General features: G+C 54.1%; 5 protein-coding genes across 5 annotated transcripts; 2 read left to right on the forward strand and 3 right to left on the reverse strand.

Moving 5' to 3' along the window:
* Positions 1-1067: 1067 nt before the first annotated feature.
* CkaCkLH20_07461 (major royal jelly protein) lies at positions 1068-2162 on the reverse strand (the record flags this gene model as incomplete). Its single annotated transcript, XM_038890178.1, has 1 exon — positions 1068-2162. The coding sequence occupies one exon, from the start codon at positions 2160-2162 to the stop codon at positions 1068-1070; it is 1095 nt and encodes a 364-aa protein (XP_038744656.1).
* A 5958-nt stretch (positions 2163-8120) lies between these two features.
* Positions 8121-9369, reverse strand: CkaCkLH20_07462 (RNA recognition domain-containing protein; the record flags this gene model as incomplete). The annotated part of the gene is made up of 5 exons (XM_038890179.1): positions 8121-8374; positions 8430-8831; positions 8915-9020; positions 9203-9272; positions 9323-9369. The coding sequence occupies 5 exons, from the start codon at positions 9367-9369 to the stop codon at positions 8121-8123; spliced, it is 879 nt and encodes a 292-aa protein (XP_038744657.1).
* A 686-nt stretch (positions 9370-10055) lies between these two features.
* On the reverse strand, positions 10056-11876 carry CkaCkLH20_07463 (membrane transporter; the record flags this gene model as incomplete). The annotated part of the gene is made up of 3 exons (XM_038890180.1): positions 10056-10119; positions 10174-11548; positions 11609-11876. 3 exons carry the CDS (start codon positions 11874-11876, stop codon positions 10056-10058), a joined length of 1707 nt encoding a protein of 568 aa, XP_038744658.1.
* Positions 11877-15384: 3508 nt separating this feature from the next.
* On the forward strand, positions 15385-15678 carry CkaCkLH20_07464 (uncharacterized protein; the record flags this gene model as incomplete). Its single annotated transcript, XM_038890181.1, has 1 exon — positions 15385-15678. The coding sequence occupies one exon, from the start codon at positions 15385-15387 to the stop codon at positions 15676-15678; it is 294 nt and encodes a 97-aa protein (XP_038744659.1).
* A 5204-nt stretch (positions 15679-20882) lies between these two features.
* CkaCkLH20_07465 (mitogen activated protein kinase kinase) lies at positions 20883-22909 on the forward strand (the record flags this gene model as incomplete). Its single annotated transcript, XM_038890182.1, has 2 exons — positions 20883-22457; positions 22505-22909. 2 exons carry the CDS (start codon positions 20883-20885, stop codon positions 22907-22909), a joined length of 1980 nt encoding a protein of 659 aa, XP_038744660.1.
* Positions 22910-24049: the final 1140 nt, after the last annotated feature.

Genomic DNA, 24049 nt, shown 5'->3' on the forward strand with positions numbered 1-24049 from the left:
GTGATACGAGCTTTTTGGCCACGGCCAATCCAAGACATCGCTCAACTAGGTCCCGTATTCAACGATCGAAATCTTCTCATGCTCTAGCGCCTCCGAGCCAAGGTCTGGTGGCCGGACACGAGATGTCCTGCAGGCGCTGGGGATCAATCAGCCAACGACATTAGGAAGCCCAGCCATGAGCGGCCGCTGCAGCAGCTCGACCTTTCAACACCACGTCGATTAGTTCTCGCTATCCATAGACGGTGCATCCTACGCCCTGGCGAGCGCCCGAATCCCCTGCCGAGTCTTGCAGGGATCAGGCCATGCTCCACTAGACAACAGGGCATCGGCGCTGGAGCCAGCAGGGTATTGGTGGACCGTTACAACGCTGACGCTATCTTTCCCAAATGCTTGTCATTGATGTGCTAACGATGATGATGGCTTCAGAAGCATTCGCTGAGGCTGCTAGCAGGGGGGAGGAGGAGAGAGGGAGGATGGCTGGGGCGCAACACACGAGGAGAATAGGAGAGAAACGCACTCTATGAAGCGACCGAAACAAGGCGTGGGCACGTTTCATTGGCTTTCTCAATGGCCATCCAACTGGAGCTTCCTCAGGTCCGGTACGCAGGGTGAACGGCGACATGAATCATAAGCACGCTGGGAAAGCGAGTATGGGAACGTGAACATGTTGTCGGTCGGACGTCTTGGTAAGTAGGCAAGAACTTATTCCTGGACAGACTGCGGGAAGCGGGTTGAAGAGCACGAATAACCTTATCGTCCGTGGCTACGGGGCGAGTTGGCCCGGCCGGGTCTCCGCCCGATGACGGCCCCACTTCTCCGGCTTTCCGGCCGTTCTGTCCGGCCGTCACAAGGCGGCACGGAGAGAGCGTCTACACACTACTACCATTTCGCTTGATATAGCAACTGACTATACTATAAGTTACATTTAGGTGAACTCTACCGATATGCACTTGACTTTCTATTCTATTTAGGGCACGTTCCAGTCTTGGAAATTTGACCCGATACCTATCCAACATTGTATAGCGGATTAGATCTGCATGCGAATTAATTCTATGACTCACACACACTTATGCGTGGTCAATTGCAGACGGACCGGCTTCAATGGGGTAGGTAAAGATGTAGTTCGGCCCATCCGCCATCAGTCCATCCGCGCCAGGTCTCATCTGGGAGGCGGGAAGCCAGAGGTTCTTGTCCGCATCAACCCACATCAGATCCGTCCAGACCAACGCATCATCCTGAACAAGAATAGAAGAAGAGCCGTCCGGCTTCACCTTCCAGATAGCAAGAAGATTGGTATCGCTGACGTAAATGTTCCCGTCTCCGTCAATGGTTGTGCCGCCGGTACTGGGGGTGAGAGCGAAAGGCTCCGCGTAGTCGCCCAAGTTCACCGCAAGGGTGTCGTTCGTCAAAGCCCCGTTGACATAATCCGTCTTGATCCGGTACATGCCGCCGTTGCAGGGCTGGTAGTAGAGATACACGCCATCAGGCGATACTTCTATCTGGTCGAGGCCCACGGACAAGGTGCTCCCGTCTCCTTGGTATCCCGGGACAAGACTGCCGTTATAGGCCATCGGAAACCATGCCACGGCGGAGCTGTGGCCCACAAGAACTCGTTTGCCCTCTCCTGTCGTGAGGTCCATCACCACGAGCGCCCCCGCCGTGTCGCTGAGGTACGCGTAGTCTCCGTTGAAGCGAACATCGTCGATGACGCTGCCGGTGTCGGTAAGATTGTCCAGGTAGTAAACCTTATCGACCAGGTTGGTCTCGAGGTTCACGCCAGCAAGCTTGCTGGACCCGTTGACGAGCTTGCGGTCGCTGTCGGTAGTGCCTCCGTCGACGATCCAGAACCGTCCGTCGGGGCCGATACGGGCGCCGTCGATGCTGACGAAGGCCTTCTTTGGATCTAGGGTCGAGTTGGAGGTCCATGAGTTCCACGTGGCGTCGGGGTAGGGGACCGTCGTTCCGTTGCTGAGGAGTTCCACGGCCTGCGGCGCGTCCGTGGTGGAATATCTCTGCGTTAGGAATTTGCGTCCATCCGAGGAGATGCTGATGCCCTGGGTTGCCCGTTCCAGTGTAAGTGCGACCTTGAGTCCAGGCGCAAGGGCAGAGGCCAATGGGCCTGAAGAAGCCAATGCCGCGAAGGCCAAAGAAGGGGCTCTCATTGTAGCGACGTGGAAAGAACGAATGGATGAAGTCTGAGATGCACGCTTGTTGGCACTGACATATCTGATGTCAAGTCCCAACTTATATAGCTGCAACGTGACCCTTGAGATTGTGATGGCTAAACTCCGTGCCCCCCTGGGAGCCCGCTTGATGAACTGAAAGCTTTGGAAAACGTAGAACTGATTATCAATCAACTCTATTGACCGCGTATACATCACCAGATGGCGGTCCGCATTGGTCACGATAGATTAAAGTGAGGCTCGGAAGAGCCCCGCATTCGCGGGGTGGAAACATTCGGACCAGCCCGCGACTAGTCTGAGCACGGAACACGGGGATCGACAGACTGAAAATACTGTTTGCGACCCTCTATTCACTCGGCTATGATGGAGACGGATGCTGAAATATCTAACCGAATCCCTCCCAATCGTCCTCTAAAAACGTTGGATCGCGCCCATGCTCGTTAAGTCTGGACTTAATGACACCCTTGTACAGCGTCCCATTCTCGAACGCCCATGTACCTCACCACGTCATGTGTGGCGAAGACATTGTGAAGTTGTACTGGAAGACCGTGATAGTTCCACTCAATCCTTAAGATGTCTCCTCTAATTGCGGGCTAGGCCTCTCTCTGTAGATCCGTGTTGGGATCATTAGCGAGCAGTTTGGTGGTATCGACGAAGCGTGCTTCAAGAGCTACGAAGCTAGGAGAGTCCAGTTTTGATCAAACCCGTTCACTTTCATGCCTCAATTGAGGAGCTTATTGACGTCAACAAGATCGATATGTGTGGATTTCGGCAGGACTCACATTCTCAACATACGAAATCTCAATATAAGTTTGGGAAGTCCGGGTCACAAGAACGGCATCATTCCACTCACATTCCCTGATTGCCTTGCTCAATGCTATCACCTTGACCCAAAAAGATGCAAATCAGGGGAACGTCGTTGCGCCTTTGTAGACGCGTTCCTGCTGTAGCACCTAGAATAGCATCAAAACAGCTTTCTACTGCCACTGGTTGTGTCTGAACAGATGCCAGTCTCTATATGCGAAGCTTCGACATCTAGACTCGAACAGGACTCTACCGCTCGAGGACATGGACAATGTCACACACGCATCATGTAGATGACAACATGAGAGAATGCCAGGAAACAAGTACAAACGATCAACGGAGACAGTCTTTAACCAACAGAACGATGCAAAACACAGATTCATTGAAGAGAGAAGAAATCACGCCGCCAGCAACACCAACGACCGGTACGTCGACCGTCAACACCAGGTCGTCCGTGATACCAACGGTTTACCGCCATACGTAAAGGTTGCGAGGACGGCCCGTCTACCGACCGCCACAACAACAAACCGGCAAAACTCTCTTGGTTGGAAACATCACTCGAAAGGAACCTCATCCATCCGACGGCTCTCCGCAGCGGTGTGGTAGACTGGATTCTGGAGACAGGCAAAATGGTACCGTGGCGTACTCGTCGTGGCTGTGGACTTCGCACCGAGTGCCGATGCAATGCGAGCGAGCCACAAAAAGTTCCCCTCGTCTTGTGTAAGCTGACCTCAGAAAGGACCGGAAGCTTCTTGAAACGAATCGAAGGAGGGGGGGCAAGTGACTGGACCCTTACGTTATGCCCGGGAGGACGGGAGGATCAGCAGCACCGTTTTTTTTTCGCATTCCAAAAAGACACCCTGGCTTTCTTCAGGGATGGAAGGGTGAGTGTCTCATCCAATCACAATCGGGTCATGTTCTCGTTTTAGAAGGATTTGTCAATATGCGTCTGCAACTGTGTTTTGTTTCTATATCTAACTAAAGTGTGACCATGAGAAGGGAAGATGAAGAAGAGAAGGTGAAGAAGAGAACAGATGATGCTAGCTACATGATACTGAATCTACATTGCGGAAGAAATAGAAATGCGCGACCTCTCTTCGCAGAGATGTATAATGTCTAGGATGTACATGTATGCAGGCGGACTGGGACCGGTTGGTACTTGTAAGTGAACGGACGGACGAGCCAAGGGGAAAGTTCATAAAGGGAGGTAAGGGGTACACAGAAGTAAGGAGAGTGTAGTAGGAAAGTTCTGATGCGTTCATTCATCATGCCGTTTGCCCATCATATTCATAACAAAGGAAAGGGGGAAAAGAGCTCGGAAGCTTTGTCATCGGATACGAGCAGCCCAAATAAGACACCACCCGTAGTAGAGACAGACGTCATCCGCTGCAACTGTGTCCCCTAATGGTCGATGAATCGACTGGAGAGCCATTCCGGTAGCGCTCCCGGCGCTGTCAGGTAGTGAGCCTCGGGATGTGTCTGTGGTGATACTCCCGCAATGGCGTCACCCAAGGAGTAATACGGGGGTGTGGGAGGGGGATTGGGATTCGGGTTCGGGTTGATGGGTCGAGGACCAGGCGGACTTGGAGGAGGATCGGGGTCCATTTGCGATGATGTCCAATGATATCCGCGTAGACTTTGGGTGATTTCTCGTGCGAGATACATTGTACTCTCTTACAGAGCAGAGTAGTCGAATGCAGGAGTGTAGGAAGGTGGCTGGCTGTTGGACCGCGGTCTCTTGAATGATTGGTTTTGATAAGTGGTAATGCAAACTTCAACCGGAGCTGGTAGCGGAAGTATAGAAAGGTGTATAACGTCTGGTGTTTGATGTTCTTGTTGATGAAGTTCTAGGATCTGAGACATCCTGACTAGATGAGAGACGCCTCATATATACCCGAGAATAGGAACTCTGTGAGGCTCTGCCACGACGCTGCTACACAGACAGACTGCTCGAGGACAGTACTCTCGGGCGACGAACAAGCATCCTGGCAGGCAAACAACATGTCAAACTGCCACAAAAGGACTCTGTGCCTCTCCGGAACATCGATGGGAAGTTGTAAGAGAGCTAGCTGAACTACTGCCTTGTGTAACTACACAGTGAAACGACACCCATTCTGCCAAGGGCCGCGTGACGGGGGGGCCATCTGAAATGGAGGGGGGCATGTCTTGTAGGGTAGATGAGACCATGCGCCAGCCTACCAGGAACTTGGAACAGCCAATCAGACTCCTGAGGTGGCCTCGCGAACGAGCGGATGGGACGCAGGACGCACGTCTCCCCGCGGAACAGCCATTAGGCAAACATAGAAACTGGTGGATGGCCCCCGTTCTCCTGAGAAAAGGTGGGCAAGGTATGGGTATGTGAGGTATGTAGTCTCACGGTACCCGAGACCCGCATGTAAGGCGTCGCGTGGGATGCAAACGACGCGGTAGGATACTGGGAATATGCCTTGTCGAAAGCCGTTCTGGTGTGACCAATCAACAGCACAAAGCCGTCTCATAGCTGCCGTTGCCGTCGGCGTTTGCCAAATCAACGCTTGTTCACTGGCAGGCCGCGCGAGGGGCGATGATGATGACGATGAGTAATGATGAAGCTCTACTTCGTTCGGCCTTTGCTGCCTTGGTCGTGAGTCCCGCGTCGTGCCGTGAGAGGGGTGGTGAGAGTACCGCCGTGCTGGACCGTCATGTGAGCAACCAAGCCCGTCGACACTACTGTATAGTGAGCATCTTCGGGTCCGGCCGAATGGGTCGGTGAGAACACCCACATCAGAGACGACTGGGAGGGTGTCAAGGCTGTCAAGGTTGTCAAGAGTTCGGTGGATGGCCCCCAAAGGAGGGGCCAGTGAGCGGTGGACGCGGGACTACTGCGCAGCCTGAACGAACGGACTGGGTGATTGGACATATTTGTCGACCAATCCGGAGTCCTAGAAGTGCTTTCAAATAAAACGAGAATAAAATAAGAACGTGGGCATGGCCCTGCTTACGCAAGAAGAGATGGCGGGCAACGAGGTACGAAAGGAGAGAGGTCGAGGACGACACCAAGATGTCAGCAGGAGTCAACCCCAAAGACGCAGTGTCTGCGCGTTGTGGTCTAGCGTCGAGCCGATGGGGCGGATTCGCCTTGCTACCCACACACCATCCAAGCGCCATGCCTTCGACCCAGTCATCTGGGGCAATGGACGAGGATGTTGCCAGGCTATAGGGCTGAAGGATTCGAGGCTTTGGTAACTTCGAACGACGAGGCTCAAACTCGTCTGAAATCATGGACAAGCTGAGAGCCTCGTCTCGCACGTAAAACGCCAGCCTTTCGCTTTCTTGAACTCGCTGGGTTCATCAATCCTGAAAGGCTCGTCTTGGTTTCCTTTGCCTATTTGGATTTGGGTTTCCTGCTCAGTTCAGTTCAGCTCAGCTCTCCTGGCTTGGCAAGGTGGGGGGACTCAACCAGGATGAGCTCCGACCAGGATAAGTTAGGAAAAGCAAGGTATCTTTGACGACGGACTCGATTGAGCGGAGTTCCTCGCTCTGCGCCGCAAGAGGTGCTCTGGCAAATATCGGAGTGTGGGTTGGTGCGCAGCAAACATGCCGTCAGACTTTCGAAAAGCGATTTCTTGACTCTAGGGAACTTCTGCTGTTCAAGACGCGAATGTTGATCGATGAACCCGGAGGAAACGCCAGTCGCCCCGGGTTTAACCCCCCTGCCGCATATCCCGCCTGCTTTTGGCAGCGTATTTGTCAAGATTCCATTGCAACTGCAGAATGGCAGGGCGGCAAGACAGGGGTCGACCAACAGCCGAGATGGAGTCAGCTTGAACCCGGCTGTCGGTTCTCTCGATTGTCTTCTGGCTCTGCAATTGTTCTGTGGCGCAACAGGCAAGCGATTATGCGGGAATAGTACGTCGGTGTGGGTGACCTGGCTGGACAGAGCATGTTTGGGTGTGTCTGGTGAGTAGATGAGGGACGTTGCCCCTCATCCCGGCATCTTGGTCAGCCCGATCCAGTTAGTGATTGGCCCTTTCGGATGCCCTGATAGTTGGTATTATTGCGTGGACCTTGCCGGCATCGAATGAGAGTGCTCAACTGGACAAGTCGTCAGCGCGCCCGAAACCAAGCCATTGTGAGTTTGTGTAACGGGAAGAGTTGACTATAACGGTAACTGCGACACATCTAGTGGTGTTTGCTCCGCTAGATAGATGTAATCATTGGCAAAAACCAGAACCATGGCATCGGCGACTGCCCGGTAGGGCCCTCCCTGGTCGGAGTAAGCGATGACATAACACGGCCAGAACCAGACGGCGAGTTGCTGCTGCCTGCTGCCTCGCCGCCATCTCGCGATAACCGGGTCAAGGATGACAAAATAGCCCGCGTCTTACTATTCGGGGATCGATGCAAGCGTTCGGGTGACCTAAACCGCAGATGCCACGGCAGAAGTCGTTGGTCGATTCATCTGAGAGGGAAAAGGTGAGTCGGGCGAATGTAGATGTTGGCATGGTGTAAGCTCACCTGATGCAGCGTAAATGGCAACCCGCCTCTCAACTCAGCACGCTATCCATCGCCGTCCCCGAAGCAGGATTCGAACCGACAACTTCGTCGCCTCATCACGAGCATTTCCAGACTTGATCGATGACATGAAGCGGCCCAGCAAGGTGTTCCGAAGGGCAGTCAGAAGCGCTCCACAAAAGAACGCATCCGTTGCGCTAGGCCCGCCGATGGATTGCGGCGCGGTAAAAGGCACCGAGATAAAATGTCGGTGTTTTCGCAGCAAGCGGTATCTTATTCGTCGCAAAATCACCCAATCGGGGTGTTCAGCATCGACTCCAACCAGTACACCTTGGCCATAATTTCGTTCCCTGGCGATCCAGTCCTTGCAAAATCAAGCCTGACACAGTAAGTCGCTCGGGAGCCGCGTGAAGACATCTAATTATGAATGCGGCGGCCCACAGGTCCGAATATAGAACGATGCGACATGGAGCTCGAGTAGCGAGGCAGACTCCCATCCCAAAGAATGGAATCACGAATCGAGAGGTGAAAAGTTAACTGGCAAATGCCGAAAGAGGCAATCTAATCATCTGTCTTCTAGGTATTATTAGCTGGGTATGCATGCAGACTGATCGGGCCTTACGGGTCAGCCTAGATGCCCTAGCCCGCCGCCTGCTCGGTGCGCAACCGACTTTTCCTGGTTCCCCCAACGCCGTGAAATTTCATATACACAATCCTCTTCCGAAACATGCTTGTCGACTCGTTCCATTCATCGATAGCCACGGCCACCAGCACGGACAGCGCGATCACGGCTGCGGCTTGGGGATCGGCTTCGACGACTGTCGTAGCTATCGTAGCTGTCTCTGCTGGGGCTTCTTCTGCGATAGTCGCTGCCTCGTCCTCCACCGCCGCGTCTGGGGGCCGGCGAGCGGGATCTCGTCAAGGATCGAGAACGGCTCCTGTATCTACTGCCTCCTCCTCTGGACGGGGGTGCGGCCATGGGTGACTTGGAAGGCGAGCGAGACAGCGATCGTGGCCGGTAGGTATCTGATCTGGGTCCACGGCGACCGGGAGGGGGTGAAGCACCACGGCGGGGACCGTTCAGGCCAAAGGATCCGGGGCCCGAGGCACCGGTATAAGGTGCGCCCGACTGCCTGCCGCCGCCTCTCGCGCCAAGAGGAGGGGGTCTGGGGTCGTAGCCTGCGCCTCGGCGAGCCATCGGAGGCGGCGGGGAGAGTTTGCGCCGGGGTAGGACAATGGAGACGTTGATCACGGCGCCATCAACCTGCGCCTCGTGCATATGGGCAATGGCATCTTCGGCGTCGGCTTCGTGATCATAGAGGATGTAGGCAGTGCCTCGATTGGTGCCGTCTAGATTTGCGAAAAGTGTCAGCCTAGAGAAGCTCCATGTTGGATGTGGGGGCTTGTCGAGCAGAGACCCATGCTTCACTCACAGGTTCTATTGATAGGTAGGTCGAGGTCCTTGATGGGACCGAATTGGCCGAAAATCTCCTCCAAGTGGCCTTCGTTGACGTTCTTGGTCAAGCGCTCGACGACAATCTGTTTGCAAAGAGTCCAATCAGCCTCGGAGTTTCCAACGAAGGAAGTGCGCGGAAGAGGATGCGAAACAACAGGGAAAATAGCAAAGGGAATAAAGAGTGCGCATTACCTTGGTGCTTCTCACTGCAGGGCTGATACTTCTTCCACGGCTGCGGCTACGACTGCGGCTCTCGCTGCGGTACCTTCCATTGCGTCGCGGGGTTGGCGATCTGGAACGCGAAGGAGGCCGCGAATCGTAGTCCCGACGGCGGCCTGGTGAGCGAGACCGTTCGGATCGAGGGGTCGGCGATCGGGTTCGGGACCGGGAGCGGTAGCGGTCGCGCGATGGCGATCTTGATCTGGACGCCATCTTCGTGTCGTGTTGTTGTATGATGTGTTGACGTTCAGGTTTTATTGGGTGTCGGTTGCGTAGGAAGAAAGTATTCGACGGCGAGAGCCTGGGCCAGAAGAGACGGGAGTGCCTTCCGTCGCGCAACGCGCAACGCTCTTTCCAACGGCGTGGAGTGGATCCGATCACGTGATAACGACGGCAGAAACTGCTTACCTAACGCACCTACCTGACAGCACCCTCACCGAAGGCTGAGACTCGGTCAGCCAACATCACGACCTTTGACAGCTAAGTAAACCGTACCACTTCTAGGGAAAAGAAAAAAAAAAAACATCTGGGTTATTTACGTATACACTGCACCATAAGTCTTGTTTCTTGCAGTTCCAATTCTGTCCCATTATTACACATTGAACTTTCCACCTGCCAAAAACCGAGAACGCCAGCATTGACTTTTGTGGTTATGTACGTCGTCGTGCGCTCAACCCCATTTCCTTCCAAAACGCTTGTGCTGTTGCTATTTGTACATGGCCCATGGCCGTATTGCGTTCTCCTTAACCTCTGCTGGCCACGCGAGTGTGCCTCAAGAACTCAAGAACAGCCTGAACGCCCGTTGATGCTTCGTTGGAAACATACCACGCTATTTCATCGCAGTGGGCTGTTCCTCAATGACAAAGAAAAAATTTTTTTTGATAGCTGCCTGCTTATGCTCAAGCAGCCCATTCCACGACCTCCAGAGCGCACATGACGAGCACCAAGGTTGATGGGAGAATCCTGTGAGGTGAGTCAGTAAGTTGATGTTGGATGAGGGACAAAAGAGAAACATACCAGATGACGTAGCTCTGGAAGAGGATACGGGACATGACGCCCTCGTACACCTCGTTAATCTGGCAAATCTGTGCCAGTTGAAGAGCGCTCGGCGCACCCGTCAACAAGAAGCAGACGATGACGAAGATGGGGTCGTCGAGAATGCTGACCGGCACATACTTGGCGAAGATGGCCAAAATAGGGGTCATAATGAGAGTCGGCAGAAGCATGCGACACATCAGGGAAGCAACCAGGAGCTTCGTGCCGATCTGGTCCTCCTCGGGGTCCCGCAGCTTCTCACTCTTCTGCGTGTTTCGAGCCAGGTTGGCTCCGAGTACTACCAGAATCAGAGGCACGGCGACGCCGCCGCTCGATTGGACAGCGTCAGTGAAACTGTTCTTGATGAATGAACCATCCTCGAAAAAGATCTTCTGGAGAGCAGGGACGGACGCAACCACGACGGCGCTGAGCATGGCCCACAGAGGCGGGTTCATGAACTCCCACATAAAGTTGTTGAACTTTCCAGCAAATCGGCTCAAGGCGGACAGCATCGTCTTGACGGGCGCAGGAAGGCTGTTGTAGATTCTCGCAAAGAAGCCGGAGATCGACTTGGTGGTCTGGGTAGTTGCAGTGTTGACGGCGTTCTTGATGCGGGCAGGGTAGCCCTTGATCCCCTCGGGAATATCGGGTTCATCCGTGTTACGAATTCGAGGGAAAGATGATATCTCGTCGCCGCTGTCGTTGAAAACGGGGTGATTGCCGTTGAGGGGCGCCAAACCGTTGTTCTTCATGGGCTTCTTGGGAAGATAGTCGTCGTCCTCGTCCTCGGTATCCGCGGGTGACGCTCTCGACCTCGTGGCCACGGGAGTGCGACCGGCGGGCTCGTAGTTGGACAAGTCGCTGCTGGAGTGGCTGCGTGAGGCGGCAGTGTCATCGTCGTCATACTCGTTGAGGAGAGGGGCCGTCTCTCTGTCTCCGTCGTACTGGCCCTCCTCGACGCGCTCGTCCTGGTATTCAGGGTACTTGTCCTTGGGAGCGAGAAGAACATGGTAGCCCCAACTCCAGCGCACCAGCTGACCGAGCTGCTGGAAGATGAGAAGGTACAAGATGCCGCGGGCTCCCACTTCGTCGTCGTTGTCCCCGGGGATCCTGTCCCAATGTAAACCCTTGATCGTCTGAGAAAGTGACAGGACCATGGAAATGGGCAGCGAGTTCGAGTTGCCAAAGACTCCCATGGCCGTAACAAAGTTGGAGGCGCGGCGGTTGAACCCGAACAGACGGGCGACGACAGTTGCGACGAGCCATGAGACCAGGGTCTGGATGACAAAGATGATGGGGATGACGGCAAGGTCAAGCAGCTTGTCAGCGTTCAGCTGCGACGCAAGCTTCGTAAAGACTGTCTGGTATTAGCACGGATCTAGATCTAGACGAGCAGCAATGGTGGGGAAGGACATACTAAGGCAAGGAGTAAAGAGCATGACATTGAGGTTGGCGAGGAACTTTTGCTTGTCGGCATCGAAGTGGCCAAGGCGAGCAATGACATAGCCGGGCAAGCTCACGCACACGACCTCAAGAACGGCCTCGAAGACGAGGAGGACCAAGTGACCCAGTGACGGGTGGGAGTCGTGGGTATTGTCCAGCGCAATGAAGGGCATCTCGTATATGTTCTGGGCCATACTGGCCAGTCGGTAAGACGACGGAGACTTCAGGTATTGTTGGTCCATGGCGACCAGAGTTCGGTATCGAACCGGACGGCGAATGGAGATTTATGGCGGCGGGCGGGCTCGATGGAAAAGAGATGCGGAGCGGAAGGCCGGCGCAAGGCTGGTTGTGCTGGGAGAACGGTCCTCCGCAACACAGAAGCGCTCGAAGTTTCTTGAGATGGAGGCTTGGCGGTGCGCGTGGACCTCTATCGCCAAGCTACCTTGAGGTAGAGGAGCCCAAGCAGGCAAAGGGATGTAAGTCGTGTGGTTTCGGGGGCAGCGACGATGGGACGACGCGGCTCTTTTGAGGTTGGCAAGGAATGGATATTGTCTTTGACTGCAATCGCAGGAGGCGAGAGTAGGTAGGTCAGGTATGGAGGTAGCGACGATGGTTCGGTTCGGAGTAGTTTGCTCGGATTTAGCGGTGGAAGGAATCGGGCCTCCAAAGTAGAGTTCGGCCTTTCCCAGAAGTTTGCGACGAAGCTCTCATTCTCTGGCGGAGGCAGACATTGGAGAGGAAGGCTGGCGGATGGTGGTGGCGTGTGGTGGTCGCGATAGATAAGAATGGATGGCAGAAGGTGGTGTTGGACGGACGTAGATAGGCACGAGGGAGAGAGGTAAGAGATGAGAAGTAGAAGAATGCTAGGAACAGAAAGCGCCAGCCACAGGAGGGAAGATGATGTGACGAGAGCGAGGACGAGGACGAGGCGAGTAGATTGATAAAGAAAAAAAGCGTATGTGAGCTACCCAAGACGACGATGGGTGTGGGTTTGATGCAGGTGCTGCTGTGTGGTGCTGAAATGTCGGGTGGTTCCAGGGATGAAGGCGGCTGAGAGTGGCACCGTAGCGACAAGTCACAGGCGGTGCGTCACTGTACAGGACAGAAACACCTGGGGGCATCCAGGGAGTAGCAAGGGCCCAGACTTCAGACTGTAGCGGTTACGGTTACGCACCGCCGTGGTTTAGCGAACATCAGACCAGTAAAAGTGAAAGTGAGAAACCCGTCCCGAAGAGAAAAAGCCCCGTTCGCTGTTTCGATGTGTTGTCTGCACCTCAGTCTGAGGTGCGAGGTGTGAGGTGCCTGCCCTGTGCAAATAGACGGAACCTTGCTGGCAGCTGGAGGGTGGAACACTGTGGGGCTTCCGGAGGTCCAGTCTTGTGTACGTACCGAGCCTCAGAAACATTCAATGGCCAATCAGAAGCACAAACGGTAGCACGATGACGACCGATGTCGCTAGTCTCAGTAGCTTATGCAGAGTACAGTCCCCGTACCCCGGCTGGCAAACTCTGCATGCAAGGTACCCCGGCTATACTTGCCCCGTCCATCGTCGCCTTGCGCTTTGGAGTTCCACCCAGGGCGCCGTCCCGTCGTCACCTCACCATCAGATTGAAGCACGACAGGCAGTGCAACTCTTGACTTTATCGCCATCACTTACGTCCCGAGGCGCAGGCCAGCGAACACAGTAACACCCGACTGCACCGCCATTACAACACGGAAATGAGCAGAATTGATTGATCGATAGGGTATAAAATGCCACAAGTTCGCCCCTTACTGACTGGGACTGCTATCAACGAGAGCTGGAACTGGTTGGACCTAACCACTCACCGGTTCTTGGCATCATGGGCGCAATGCCTTGGCATCGATAGGAAGGCACTCATCGAGCAATCAGCTCCTGCTACCTCACAAGTACGGTAATTAATACACGTAGTTGCTGTCTTTGACGTCGACGTGGATGACGGACGTGGCCCTCCTCAAGTCGACCCGTCCATCTACTTCCATTTCTATTTCCACTTTCAGTCTCAACTGCATTTCCACCGTCACCACCGTTTTCGTTTCCAAACGCTTCCACCCTCCGCTCCCTTGACGGCCCATATTTCGCCTCCATCTTCGCTGTTGGGTGATTCATCCATTGTCGGAAATTGTTGCACCAAGCGCCCAGTGCACACGGAAGAAAACGCTGCTCACCAACGGCATCTCCATCCGCGATACCACACCGGATTGTTAGGGCACATCGTTTGTTTCTTCGGGCCATGCAAGGCGGAGAGACATACATCCACACGCGCTGACCATCTCCCGCAAGGTACGCCACGCCGCACGTCAGCTATCCCGCGTCGCACGGATTGATTGGTAGTCGCATCACCACCTCACCTCACCTGTATTTATCCAGCCAACCACCATTCAACGTCCGTGGATGCCATTTCTTGATTCTCCGTGCTGGACGGTTTTTTTTCCTGTTCCTGTTCCTGTTCCTGTTCCTTGATACGGAGCAGCCACATCGCCCAGGAACCACCACGAAAGCTTACCTTTCAGCTTCATCCCTCACGGCTATTGTTTCCAAGCCTTCGCCATCTCACTGCCCTGCCCAGCGCCCCGAGTACTCAGTCAGGGGTCTTGCTGGCAGTTTAAGCTTGTTGGCGGACGGCAGCAGGGACATGATGCCCGGCTGCACTCACCCTTCACCTCAACATGCCCAGGTCGCATTCAACAATCCGATGTGAGGCCCGTTGCGCTCTGAATTCCCCGCTACTTGGCGCAACTCTGCCAACCTCAGAAACATCCATTTTGCTAATTCAGTAGCAGATGACCCTTGTTTTGATCAGGCCGTTGCTCGACCGCAGCTTGGCCACAGCTTCTCGTCCCACCCTTATTCGTGTCAGATGCTGAATGAGATGGTCATCTCTTGCCGGAAGGTTGCGCTTCCACCCCGCCAAGGCTGAGGTCAACACGGCAGTACCACACAATGGCATGTCGAAGCGAGCTGGGTTGCCTCATTTTGCTCTTTGGCTTGTCTTCTCTTCGCCTCATCCCAAGTGGCAGGTTTCTTATCAGATGCGGTTTCATGCAAGATGGCATGAGTTGCCGGCCGTAGCTCTCGTCTTCTCCGCGGTCCTCCGGCCTCCCGGCTCCCGGCTCCGATATCCAACCGCATGCGAGGTCGGACAAGGGTGTCGCCGTATCTGGTGAAGCAAGCCCAAGATGACTAAGAGGAACTGCGAAGAGAATACCAAGCACAATACTTGGCAGGCAGAATTGGTACAGAGAGACGGCTGTGGCCAGAGGCAATTCTGTTCGACATTGGATTTTGAATCCAATTTGGGATGTAAAAGCCTCCGGTTCGACCATAGATTTCACGTGGGGAGCAGTTGTACATGGGATCTCGAGTCTGATCTGGAGTCTGATCTGAAATCGTTGTCCGCGCAAATGCTATTGGCAACAGTCCTTTGTGGGGATTGTGTCTTCGTCAGAGGTCTTTATACCTTACTCACCCGCTTTGAGTATTTTGCTAATATCCGCTTAGAACGAGGTGAACGGCGCAATGAACAGCTAATAATGGCAAGTGCCTATTCTGAGGTGCTCTTGCCTCGAGTCGCTGTGGCCTTCATTCACTGATGAGTATTAAAGGATTTCATCCTGGGGCGAGGAAACGAAACCTCCAAACACAAACCAAAACATCAAAATTGCTTCACAAGGCCAACTGGCATCACAATCTTGCTATACTCCAATAACCCACCAGCAGCTCACTCTACGATGGACAAGCAGACCGGAACCAACGCCAATGGCAAGGAGGCCAAGGATGGCAGCGGCTCTGACAACTCTGGCAAGGCCGACGACGGCAAGATTGCTGAGGCCGTGCTGAAGGTCATCACGCGCCCGGCCCGTCGCGCCCCCAGAAAGAGAGTTGGCGATGCTTCTCAACTCGACACGGCGGACGACGATAAGTACGACGACGCCTGGCTGCCTGAGTACGATGAGGGCCCTGCCGACGAGAAGATCGTCGAGGAGGAGTGGGTTGAGGTGAAGAAGCCCAAGCCGACTCGCTAGGCCACTTCACTCTTGACATTGGTTCTCAACACGGGTTAAGGGCATGGGTCGTGATGGTCTGAAAACGCGGAGGATAAAACGGCCCCGAGTCGTGATGTTACTCCAGAGAAAAGCACATTGCTTGACGTTCAAGATCCTGTTTAAGGAGGTAAGTTTCCAATCACTGTCGCCTTTTTGCTTCAGCAGCTAACAATTCGCCAGGAACACCGAGATCGATACTGAGATATCAAGTCCTTCACGAGCAAAACATCCCCGAAAACCCGCCCAAACAAACATGAGATACCATCAATACCCTCGATAGACATCGCATCAATCAAGAATCTTGGCACACTCTTATCACGTGTTTGCGTGTGACATTGACGTAATGATGGCGTTTTCAGTACTCCCTCGAGAAGTAAAGCGCTCTTCACGCGAGCGGGAGACGAGATGAGAAGACGCGCCAGGTTCATGATATCAATCCGCGTCAAACATGGATGCGGAATATGCAATTGTGGTGATCGAGTTCGGGGGGAAAGCTTGAAAACCTGTCCCGGACCTGGATTTCGTGGCTGTGAAGGATCGACGTACGTGGGGAGATCTGGACGATGACTGGATGCTGGGCTAGAAGATGAAACAGATGACAGATGTGGGGAGGTGTTGATCTGTGCCACGAAGTCGAAACCACATGGCCGATGACGCAGATGGGTTGGCGTGATGTGCTGCTGACCTCGCAATTGTCGACGGCTGCTCAGTCAGCACGAAAATCACCATCAACACTTTTTAGCGGAAACCGGTTGTGCCGAGGTTTGGATAAGGATAGCTCTTTTGTGTTTCTTGCGCTTCGTACTCCCATTGACTTTTTTTTCCCTGCGGCAGGGTGCTTGCTGTGACCATGGACAGGGCTTCTCCCGGATGACATGCCATTGCCACCTTTCCATGTTTAAACGGCATCTGGGGGCCGGCCGCGGAAGAGTTCCCGAGCAAGGGGGCCTCTTTTTTTCATGACTGAGTGAGGCTGATGAGCCAAACATCGAGGCGTAAGACCCTTATTTTGCATCTTTGACTTTGGGAGTGCATATACACCATGCCATTGCTCTTGGACGCATCGTCGCTGCTGGAGTGACAATCGTGGAATTGCCAAGTGGTGTGTGGGGTTCGTCGCGGGAAGATTCAGATCGCAGATCAGAGCTCTGCTTTCTCCAGATGAGCGTTTCGTGAGCTCTGGTTTCACTGACATACACGTAGTTGGCTCAGTTGAGTGAGACATGCATCCTTGGGTTCGCCTGGGAGGATTCAGTCGTCCATGGAGCATACTAGGTGAAATTCACATTGACGTTGACGAGCGTGTGGATCAGAAGCGATGTGAGGTGAGGTGAGGTGATGATGTCAGTTTGACGGAGCTTGTCTTCCGGGGTGTGCTGATAAGATAAGGGACTTCGTAGCTTATGTAAGGCAAGAGTCGTTCATCGTTGAAGCATCGCGTACCCATACCGCAGTACTCTGTAATCCTCTCTCTGTCATTCTGTGCATGTGCTGTGTTTGCATGGCTATGATGCAAAGCAATCTTCCTTAGCTTCATAGCATCGTCTCATAAGACTCAACGTTTGGTTAATTACGGCTAGCGGCCCGAGAATTATATTCCTCCCGACGGAGGGATAACGTCAGTGCGGTTCACTTTTTTAGATTCAATGCTTGTGCCACGGGAAATTCCTCCCTCGCCTACGACAGTTGGGTCGCGTCTCCAAGCGTGCCCCCCGGCCGGGTCAAGCCACATTTTCTTCTATTGTCTCTCCAACGACCAACAACGTCATCGGTGCCAGATAGTTGACGGAGAGCGAGGGCGGACAGGGGTCGGCGTTGGAGTTGGGGGCTGAAAGTGGAAGGGGGTGGGATAGCCCCGCGACCAAGAAGCAGGGAGAAGCTCCAGCTTGGTGGGATCCATCCGGCCACGAGCTTTCCTCTGGAGGGCATAGTCTTGATGTCTCGAGCTCTCGATTTCCCGATTACTGGTCGAGGCGGGACTGGCTGCCATGCGCGCGGTCTGGCCAAGGTAGCATCGGTACTCTGCTGGCGGCATTACGGATATCTAGTGCAGGTAGCTTGCGGTTGCGGGCTGGGATATGGGCGCCAACTGAGGATATTTCCGCCTTCCAGGTTGTTCCTCGAAATCTCTCAGCGGGGAGAAGACGACTCTTTTGTGCGGTGAGGGCCAATCGTTTCTGCTGTCTCGATCAGGTAAGCCTCCTCCGGTAGTAAATGCGTTTGTGATGCTTGATGATGGAGGCGAGTGCGCTATTGTCTAAGACTAAGACTTCCCGTGTCTGAATGGCCGCCGGTGCTTGCAAATTTTCCTTGCCCTGTCTTGGGAATAGTGGCATTCTGTCTTCAAGTTACATCACAGCGTACCGGCGTGCTATTTTGGGAATCGTTGAAGGGCAATAGTAGGTATGGCCTGTCGACCCCGTCGGTATGCACGTTGCGAGATGTGGTGCGTGGAAAATCTTGCTGGCGACCCTGCCCCTTGCGATATCCCCAGCTGGACTGCGCGTTCTGGAGGACGAGATTGGTGCGAACCGGGGAAAGGGACCGGTGGATGATCCGGCAGAGAAAGCAAGGCAAGATATGGATATGTTCCCTGTGGTATGGATACGTTTGTGGCTGTTTCGGCTGGCGGTTGCCATGCGATGAGTGAGATCTGACCGAGTGTCGATGCGTGGGATGGACACGATGGATGGATGGATGGATGATATGAGTGGGCTTTACCTATCGTAGGTCCCTCTACCGGGTTTTCCATGTTCTGGAATGGGCACAGGCACAGGCACGGGTAGAACTGAACTTGGATAGACTGGGCGGTGATGCAGGTGGCGGTGCACCGGAAGCTCTACCGTTCGAGGGCGGGAGTTGCATATGCAAGTTTGACCAGGAGGGCAGTTTGGAACTCCATCGTTGCTTCTTTCTCGGCAGCTTTGCCCAAGCTCGCTCCCTGGACCTTACCCCGTGTCTGTGGTCTCGAAGCAAATATCATGAGATATTGCAGCCTCGTTCTTGAGGAGGCAGTGCTGTCCAGTACCTCACAAACGTCAGGTTCTACTGAAGAAGAATGACAGGGAATGGGAAGGGTTTTCTTGATACCTTACATAGCTGATGATGAAGGCCCGAAGGTGGATGACATGAGCGTAGAGCTGGGCTCCTGCTCGACGCCAAGCGGTGTACCCTGCGACATGTATTTCGGCTGCCAATGTTAGCTGCGAGAGTACCCGCTGTGACGATGGCGTAATGTACCGATATGTAATGCATAGTACAACTTAGATCGTAGCTGGAGGTGGACAGGGCAAATGTCGATGGGAGGCAGTACGAATAGTGGTTGTCATTGAATTATCATTTCTGCATCGTCCTTTGGATCTTCCCTAGACCTTCCCTTTCGAAGACAACGCAAACAGGACCAAACCTGATCGAGCCCAACGTGAGCTTCGTGTTCTCGTCGCCTGCCGCACCTGCACCTCAACTTCTCCATCATCCCATCCCCATCTCCATCTCCATCCTATTTTTGCCATCTTGTCCCGATTTCAAGGGTCCTCCCTCTATTTTCATCTCAGGGACGTTCAATCGTCATTGTCATCCATATATATCAACGGCTAGTTCGCCCCCAACGACCATCCCGTCCCAAGTGCCCACGCAACAGCAAACCTGCCTCGGGTCTGGACTTTTACGCACAGAACCAAGCCTGACATCAATAACCCGAGCTGCTCTGTACACCCTCAGGTGGACAGCTCCAGCTAGCATCTACCTGAGATTACAAGTCGGTGAGCCTCATCTTTTCTCGTCGAGATATCTTGCCTCCCCGCCAGCAAACCACTTGGACACCAGTTGTTCAGGAACATCTCAAGGCTTCAAGTGGCGGATAAGCTTAATGCTTATGAGAATTGTCCGTGTGGTGAGGTTGACTCACGATGCTCCTTCCAAGTGGTAGGCAGTTTCGTGATGCTTCTTCTTCTTTTTTTTTTTTTCTCTGGGAAAGTACCTCTCTGCGTAGGTACCTACCTACTTTCCACACAGAGAGAAAGCATCCCCGCTGTGGAGGAGCATCTGAGGAAACCAAACCCAACCCAATGAGTGCGAGCCCAAGAAACATCCCTCCTTTTCCTTCTCCATCTCCCGGTGCATCGTCTGCCCACTCTGACAGGTACTGCGGGGTACCTCTCGAGATGTTCGGCCCTTGCTCTGTCTGCGTAAGCCAATCGACAAAGGCGGAGGCAGCTGTCGTTTTTCTTCAAGCTGGTGGCGGTACTTGGCAATACTTGCAGCAAGAAGGTGCATTTGTGACGTTTGCACCAAAATTGCGTAGGTTGACCACATTGCCTGCCAATTGCCAAATCCATTCGAATTGGACCTATCCATTCCGCTCGTCTGATTCCTCGTCCCCGCCGTTCCATTCTCTTTTCTTTCAGGCGACAATAGCCAGTATTTAGTACCCTGCACTCTTAGTGTAGTGCCATTTGCATTTTGGCTGTGGAGTGGGAAACATCATATGTCTGTCGGCGTCGTCTCTCTACCCTGCCTTCTCTTTCATCTTCTTTCTACCTCTCCTCAAGATCGCCCTCTCTCTCTTCCCTTTTCCGCTTTAACCTCACACTCTTTCTTTCGGTGCGCTCAAACCACCTCACCTCAACCTCCCTTTTTTTTTCTGCCCAACAGACTCCGTGCTCATTAAAGACACCTAGACATCGAACGACTCGAAGAAAGGTCCCAACAAAATCGGCCTGGCCGGTCTAGCCCGTCGTCGCAGTCTCGCATTTCGCCCCGACTTAGAGTTTGACCTTGCCACCGCCCCGGTCGCAACCCCGACCCCGAGTACGCAGTACTTTCGCAGCAGGCCACGCTACCCAAACCGCCGCGTCTAGAACCCCGCGCCAGCTCGCAAGAACCCCAAAGTCTTCGATCTGTCGCCACCGCTTGACTTTGTGCGATCGGCCGACACGCTGCGTCTATCCGCATCCCGCGCGACCGACCTCACGATACCTGCCCAATATCTACCGTCCCGGCTGACTCTTCGTCCGTCTTCGTCTGCGAACCGTCTCCCGTCTCCCGCTCCCAAGCGTCACATGCCGGCTACGTTGTAGGAGCACCAGACCACCCTTTCGCTCCTCTTCTACGACTCCTCGTTCCCCGCCATCACCCGTGATCGCGATCCTCCTCACCGCTGTGCCGACTAGCTTCATTTCGTCATGGCAGACATCAACACTCCCGATTCCGTCCCGGCCACGCCAGACGGTCTGGTCGACAGAGATGGCCTCAGCAGTCCCGCCTCCCCCGGTTCCGCCGATTCTTCCGAGGCCAGCACTCCTCTAGAGGGTCCCTTCGAACACTCCTCCGACATCCCCAAACGAGTCCCTTCGCTGCGAACCGTTTCCGACCCTCAGAACATGACGCCCTCGTCAACACCTCTCGGCATGCTAAGCACCGCCCGCCGGCCTCCTCCCACGGCCTCCGTCATGACCGGTAGTATGGGCAGCGGCGCCATGAACGACATCATGGCAAAGGCGCGCGCCCTGCACGCCCAGCGCATGGGCAAGCCTGCCGGCACTAACCCCCCTCCCAACTCCATGTCGAGCAGCCCCGCCTCGCCGGTTCCCCGCCAAGGCTCACCGGGCGGCTTGCCGGGAGGCATTCCGGGAAACCTGAAGCTACCTGGAGGTATGGTTCGACCTTCGCCTGCTGGAATGCCCCGCTCCGCACCAGTCATCCCCACGAAGCCGTCGCTGGCCGACCGGAGGCGTCCGCAGATGAAGCTGTCCGACATGGGCGGCGGTCCCTCCCCAGCATCTCCGACACCAAAGCTGTCTGACATCCAAGGCTCCAATGGCGGCGCCACGAATGGAACCACGGGCTCCAAGATGGATGACTTCAAGAAGTACATTGACTCCGATAAGGGTTGGATCACGTTCGATGGCGCTGCCACTATTACCAGGACAGGCGTCAACTTCGCAAACGGAACTGCCTTCACCATTTCGTTAGACGAGGTGGAGGTTTTGGACGAGCTCGGCAAGGGAAACTACGGTACCGTGTACAGAGTCAGGCATACGAAACCACGGGTACCCCGATTCGGAACTGGCTTGAGCGGATTCAAGCATGCGAGCCTGAACACGTCACACTCGGATCCTTCACCGGTTAGGAGAGCTGATGGATCCTCTGAGTCTTCACCCGTGGAGCTGGACGGAACGTCGGGAAGAGTTATGGCCATGAAAGAGATTCGGTTGGAGCTTGAAGAGGCCAAGTTCACAACGATTCTGAAGGAATTGGTTATCCTCCACGAGTGTGTGTCGCCCTACATTATCGACTTCTATGGAGCCTTCTTCCAGGAGGGTGCTGTCTACATGTGCATCGAATACATGGACGGTGGGTCCATCGACAAGCTCTACACCGGCGGCATTCCCGAGGGCGTCCTCAGGAAAATTACATACTCGACGGTTATGGGTCTGAAGTCACTGAAGGACGAGCACAACATCATTCACCGAGACGTCAAACCTACCAACATCCTAGTTAACACCAAGGGACAAGTCAAGATTTGCGACTTCGGTGTCAGCGGGAATCTCGTTGCCAGTATGGCCAAGACGAATATTGGCTGCCAGAGCTACATGGCTCCCGAGCGGATATCGGGAGGCGGAATGGCAGTCGGTGCCGACGGCACGTACAGTGTGCAAAGCGATATTTGGAGTTTGGGCTTGACGATCATCGAGTGCGCGATGGGAAGGTATCCCTACCCGCCCGAGATATCGTCGACCATCTTCAGTCAACTTAGCGTGAGTGTATTAAGCACAGTTGAGAGATTTAAGCTGACCCTTTCTAGGCCATCGTCGAGGGAGAACCCCCAGGTCTTCCCGAGGAAGGCTACTCCGCCACCGCGCACGACTTCGTCAAGAAGTGCCTCAACAAGGTGCCCAAGGAACGCCCAACCTACGCCGCGTTGCTCCAGCATCCGTGGATGGCGCCATTCTCCAAGATCGAGACGATCGCCGAAGAGGCAGAGGAGGGCGAAGAGGCAGAGGCCGTCGCAGACGCCGTTGGCCAGATGTCCCTGTCGTCCGGTACAGAAGATGAAGAAGTCGCGGAGTGGGTGAAGGGGGTGTTGGATCGTAAGAAGAAGGGACTCAACTCGAATGCCGCAGCCCGCCCTGCACTGCACGCCGCACCCCTGGACAGTGTCAGCCCGACTTCGAGCCCTGCCTTGGGGGCCAGTGCCAGGCTGGAGTGAACGTTGTCGAGTCGAGCAAGGCCAAACCAAAGCGGTTGGTAGGGAGGTGTATGACGTCTCACACAAAATTCCCAAGCTGACCGAGCTGGCCTCCGTTGGCCTTTCTTTCACCCACTGTCACCTCTTTTTTTCCCTTTACCCCCTTGTTTCATACCCTCAATCCAAGTATTCTACGTTGCATCATCAGCATATATCACTGGTTGGCAAGGAGTGTCTGCTTTGACGAGAATTTCTTTGCGTTTGTACGACACACTTACAGCACTCTGGTCGCCCAGTATACGACATGGACGGCGTTTTCAGACTTGGAATTTCTCGATTTTCATGGAAACCCGATGGCCACCGACACGGGGGAGAATGGGCTTTTTTTTACTTTTCTTTTCTTTGGCTTTCGACGGTGGGGGAATTCTCGACGGACGGAGACATACACGCGACGGGAAGAATAGCAAGTCCGAGACAGAAGACAAGAAGATTACGGTAAATGAGTTCAAGAAACGTGTGTGTCTGGGAAGGGTGGGTGATGGACCAGTGCAAGTGGGATTCGATGTTCTTATGCAGCGAGGGTGGCTGATGGAGTTGGTGGTGGCATGCATGCTTCATGACAAAACTGTGCGAGTCTGATAAAAACCACATCACTGCAATATTACATGAATCGTTGATGCGTTACTCGTCTGATGGGTGAATTTCTAACTGAAGTGTGGAGGATGTTGACCTGCGGGTGAATGGGTTCCGTTGTGGAGTAAGAGGCTCAAGAGGCTTGCAGTTTTCAGTCGCAGAAACGGATCGACGTCTCTGACACGCAACGTTTGGACGCTTACGACAGCTGATTGAGATCTCCGGACTCACGACACGGTTGTCACGCGAGCATGTGGGTGTAAGACCCAACTGACGATGATTTTTGACTGACGCCGTATGTGTAGAAGGAGACGTTGCATAGTAATGATAGTATTATTGTATTAGACTGGACCGTGGCATCCCGTAGGAAAGCCGTTCGATTCAGCCGCTAAGTATACCAATACTCCAAGCCAAAGCGTAGGTAGGCAGGTGGAATGCGTTGCTTTGAGAAACGCCGGGCGAAAATGCAGAAAAGATGAGGTCGTAAATACATCACACGCTCTTGGATATCAACAACTCCCTTCTCTT

This window comes from Colletotrichum karsti, assembly GCF_011947395.1.
Source record: "Colletotrichum karsti strain CkLH20 chromosome Unknown Scaffold23, whole genome shotgun sequence".
NCBI lineage: Eukaryota > Fungi > Ascomycota > Sordariomycetes > Glomerellales > Glomerellaceae > Colletotrichum > Colletotrichum karsti.